Source organism: Triticum aestivum, chromosome 5B (assembly GCF_018294505.1).
Source record: "Triticum aestivum cultivar Chinese Spring chromosome 5B, IWGSC CS RefSeq v2.1, whole genome shotgun sequence".
NCBI classification, from domain to species: Eukaryota; Viridiplantae; Streptophyta; class Magnoliopsida; order Poales; family Poaceae; genus Triticum; species Triticum aestivum.
In genome coordinates this window covers 143,496,898-143,501,549 of record NC_057807.1, presented here as the reverse complement: position 1 = coordinate 143,501,549, position 4,652 = coordinate 143,496,898, and the positions used below count along the sequence as shown (strand labels likewise).

Genomic DNA, 4,652 nt, shown 5'->3' with positions numbered 1-4,652 from the left:
GGCCATTTACTCCTCTAAAGTTTAAGGGATCCGGTAGAGGTGCCCTTGGCCCCACTCTGCTGTAGTGTTCTGCGATCATAAAAATGGTTCAAATGGGCGTACACACCATCACACCACACGTCAAGGAAAGATATTGACTGGTTGGGTTGTAATGGCAAAGGTGTACACATCAACTTTCCTGCCTCCCCCTCCATTATATTCTTCTGTAGTCTAATCGCACGGCCCAGCCGTCCAATTAACGGCCTCTAATCGCAACCTACCTACACATTTGACCAGTGATAGTGACTGTTCCTCCTACTCCATGCATGCACATGATAGGCATGATCCCCCTCACTCGCTCACTCACTCAGCTGGCACCTTTTAGAGACCCCTCAAAGTTTATCTATATTCATAAGCACATCAATGTGACTTCATGTGCAAGGGAAGCAGTTGGTGCATGAATGGAAAGATGAAGCAAAGGAACAAAACAAAAGGGATGTCACTTTGCCATGAAGGGAATTCCTTTTCTTTTATAAAGCTGAAGCGTGCATGCATTATCTGCAAACATATTGATTAATTAGGCTCTAGCTATCTTCTTCTACAATGTACTCTATACATGCATGGCTTTGTGATGACCGTCGAACACCATATAACTCAAGTAACTTTGCTTGAATTATTTGCATAGGCATGAATATCTGTATACACCCCCGCAAAAAAAATGAATATCTGTATACAAGAATGAATTCATCAAGATATATGTAGTATCAAAAGTGAAGTAGTGGCTGTTGAAGAATTCTTGTGTACATCACGTAAATAATGTCAAGGGAAAAAATGCTACCTTTAACGTATGTATATGTATATATACTTAATTATATATGTATATTCGTATATGCATGTAGTTTAGGCACGTAGATAGGAGGTGGGCCCCAACAGCGTGTCATCACTCAACTTGGAAATCAAGGAAAGGCAAGCATGACACGTCTTTCATCAGCTCCTCCAAGTCCCACTCCCCCATGACTACGTTCCTGCTCATGTGCTGCTGGTGGCCATGCTGCTCCCAGTACGAGACCACACTGTTGATGTTGTTCTTGCTGTTGTTGTCGTCATTGATGTTGCAGCCATTTTTGCTGCTCAGTGTGGTGCCCTCAGCAGTACTGTTAATGTTTCTATGGTTGTCGTCGCTGTTACCAGTTGCTGCCATTAAGGTTTGGTCTTGCAATGTTACTGCCATGGGCTCTAGTAGAGGTGGCACGTTGAAGAGGACACTATGTTCGCCTCCTCCGCCTACAGCTTCTTCTCCCGTGAAGCAGGAACCGCCTCCTCTTTCCATTGCCATTCCGTGGGGGTAGTAGCCACCAGTCCGCAAGGGAGAAACCTGCTTAAACGATGAATGGTCGTGGAAGAACGGCGGCACCGACGTGTCGGTAGAAGGTGCGACGCCGCAGAATTGGTTCGGGAGGGGCAGGAGGAGGCCCCCATAGCCCCTGTTTGCCGCCGGAGCCATTGTTGACGGTCGGCTCTGCTGCTGTATGGACGATGACGAAGAGGGGGAGGAGGATGAGTCGATCCGCCACATGCTCTTCATTCCGTGGTGGCTCCCATCCTCTAGGCTGGTGAGGTCGAGGCAGCTGGCACTGCCGCCGTCGAGCTTGGGCTCGGGGGGTGACGCACATTCCGTGGTCGCCGGAGACGAAGCCGCCGAGTTCATCTTTAGCCGCTTCTTGATAGTGGAGTTCCAGAAGTTCTTGATCTCGTTGTCGGTGCGCCCCGGTAACCTGGCTGCGATCTGAGACCATCTGGAGTAGCAGGACATAGATTTTATCGTAAGCAAACATCAATCGAGAGGTTTCTGTCAAAAAGCTACATGCGCACGTGTCTTAGATTTTTTTTTATGCATGCATGGCCAAAAAGTATCTATGCTTGCGATTTTTGTTAAAAACAACTGACTGAAGACTAAATTTAGTGCATTGATGTCGTAATCATAATTTCTGGTAAGATGGATATTAATCACGCACGACTGATCGATCTGACAAATAAAATGCATCTTCAGTTTGAAAACATGAATCACTTTCACATCTTGATAAGGGGCCTTTTATTTGCTACTACTACCTCGGGTCCTAAATATAAGAATTTTTTGCAGTTTAAATATAAGACATTTTTGCATTCAATTTTAACTACAAAAACATCTTATATTTAGGAACGGAGGATATACCTTATATCAGTCTGTAATTTTGAGAATGTCCTCACTTTAGTCATCCGACTATGCTATTGTCTAGCCCAGTGACATTTATCCCCGAAAAATAAATATATGTTTCCTCATAAGAAAATATCATAAAGCAAAAAAGACAAATCAAAGAAAGGGAGTGATTATAGCTCAGTTGAGTTAGAAATAATTATTTCTTAGTGAACGGTGATAATCGTCTGATCAATATATTTTTCATCTTTTAGCACACCTGCAGAGAATCACAGTTTGTGGATCCGATGGTTCTTCAGCGACCTGAAAGAGTTATTAACCTTCCGGCACAAAATAGAAATAGTTATCTACTCTGAAGAACCCTTTGAAAATATAGTGTAACTAGATGGAAGGATAATTTATAAAACAACAATATGTGTTTCTAAAGCAATGTTGAAAAATAGAATAAAGAAGAAGGTAGCAATCCAGTTATATCCTCCTACAATAATGTTCACCAAGTTATTACTCGTAACTACCACGAACCTCAGTTAGTCAAGTATAGGACATTGCGCATCCCCGCAAAAAAACAAAGAACATGTGCATTCCCGTAACGAACAACACACAAACATATACAGTAATTCTCATGGCGTACGGCTGCATGAGACGGCTGGCACGGAGTATGGACGGTCGTACCTGTTGCCGAGGATGGCGTGGAGGTTGACGATGAGGTCCTCCTCCTGTGGCGAGAAGGCGCCGCGCTTGAGGTCCGGACGGAGGTAGTTGATCCACCGGAGGCGGCAGCTCTTGCCGCACCGCTGCAGGCCGGCGTTGCGTGCCACGTCGCTCCACGACCCCTGCCCGCTCCGCAGCATGTACGCCACCAGCCTCTCGTCCTCCTCCGGGGACCACAGCCCCTTCCGCAGCTTCGCCGCCGCTGCAGCCACATTGCTGTTTCCTGGCGCCGCCCCACCGCTGCACTTCGTCGCCGGGCACTCCACGGGCTTCCTCATTGCCCGGCCTGATGTCCTAGCAATTATCGATGTAGTTATGGACTGTACTAGCTATCCTAGCTAGAGACCAGGCCGATCTCCAAGGCTGCAAGTACACCAAGTGTATATATCTCTCTATATATAAGGGAGAAATGGACTCGGGCGTGTGTGGTATATATATGATGTGTATGTGTTTTGTGTGGAGTGAGGGGAGGAACGGAGGACGACGAGAGGAGGAAGGAGATGATGATATGATGGTGATGGGTGTGTGCTTTGCTTAGAAACTAGACAAGCAGATGGAGAGCAGGATCGGAGAGAGAGAAAGAGAGAGCCTTCAAAAAAAAAGAGAAACAGGGAATTGCTAGGTCCACACACAATCTACCACTCTACCCTACTAGTTGACTTGCAGTCATGACACATGCTTTTTTTTGCCGAAAATGACTCAAATCTATTTTGAAGATTCACCTAAAAATACTTCAAACATAATATAAGTTACATTGATGTCTCTAAACCACTAATGACCACTCTCCACCGTTGAATCTTTGAATCGATCTAAGGAACTGCATACCTAATATCCCCCTTGCGTACTCAAGGCGAGAAACCCTAACCTCACCGCCCCGATAAACCGATAGGAATCTACACCGGAGCTTTGTCTAATCCGTCCCGACTGACGAACTCTAGGAGTATCAGAGCCCAAACAACTGTCTCGAAGAAAGCATCTCCATCCGCCCAAGTGCCGCCCCCTGTGAGGATTTAAGCCGTAAGCTATCTATTAGCCGGAGTAAAGGCACTAAGATTCCCCTTCCCGCCACCGTCTGCTAGAGTGGCAGGCAAAGGGGAGGGGGAGAATTGACGGGCTCGCCGGCAAAGATTGAGGGGGGGAGGGGGGGGGGGGGACTTTGCCGTAGTCGCCTTGCGAGAGAGGAAATGGAGACTTTTATGTTTTATATTGATCTTAGAGCTATGGCCCTTCCCCGGAAATTTTAATCCCTAATTTTTTTTGAGGATCTATCCTTCAAAACTTACCACTTGAGACTATATTCGCTATGGAAACATCAACTCTCATCTTTTTCTATCTCCTCCCGCGCCTCTCTCTGGCTCGACTAGGCATACCTCACACAAAGCACCTCACTGCACTGAGCCCACCCCACCACACGTGCCCCCTTATGGCCCCGCCCCCTACACCCACCTCTCCCTCAATATTGTTTCAATTTCTTGTCTTCCATGTCTCTTCGATCATAACAACGCTCTCCCCCCCCCATTACCGTCGGCCATGGGCAGAGCGACACCATAGACGGAGGAGCAGGTAAACCACCTATATCACCTACAAAGGAGAAACGTGTACATAGAAACATGGTCACCAGCCAACATCACCGATTCCAACGATTTGTTGCATACGGGACCACGCCATTGTACCACTAGGAAAAGGAAGAGAATAAGAACCACTTCAGATGAACAAGTGCCCAAACCGTGGCCCGTGAAGAACAAACTTCGCTGACTTTATTGTCTCC

The 4,652-nt window shown here is 46.6% G+C and overlaps 1 protein-coding gene across 1 annotated transcript; it reads right to left on the bottom strand.

Annotated features, from left to right (window-relative positions):
- Window positions 1-548: 548 nt before the first annotated feature.
- Window positions 549-3,366, bottom strand: LOC123115861 (transcription factor MYB83-like). The gene is made up of 2 exons (XM_044536935.1): window positions 2,846-3,366; window positions 549-1,775 (listed from the first exon to the last, which is right to left on the bottom strand). The coding sequence occupies exons 1-2, from the start codon at window positions 3,160-3,162 to the stop codon at window positions 920-922; spliced, it is 1,173 nt and encodes a 390-aa protein (XP_044392870.1). The 5' UTR covers window positions 3,163-3,366; the 3' UTR covers window positions 549-919.
- Window positions 3,367-4,652: the final 1,286 nt, after the last annotated feature.

What these genes read in the sequence shown, in the direction of transcription:
- LOC123115861 (XM_044536935.1), bottom strand. Translation starts at nt 3,162, where the DNA reads ATGAGGAAGCCCGTGGAGTGCCCGGCGACGAAGTGCAGCGGTGGGGCG. An exon ending in CACGCCATCCTCGGCAACAG is followed by an intron (nt 1,776 to 2,845) that starts GTACGACCGTCC and finishes CTGCTACTCCAG; the next exon opens with ATGGTCTCAGATCGCAGCCA.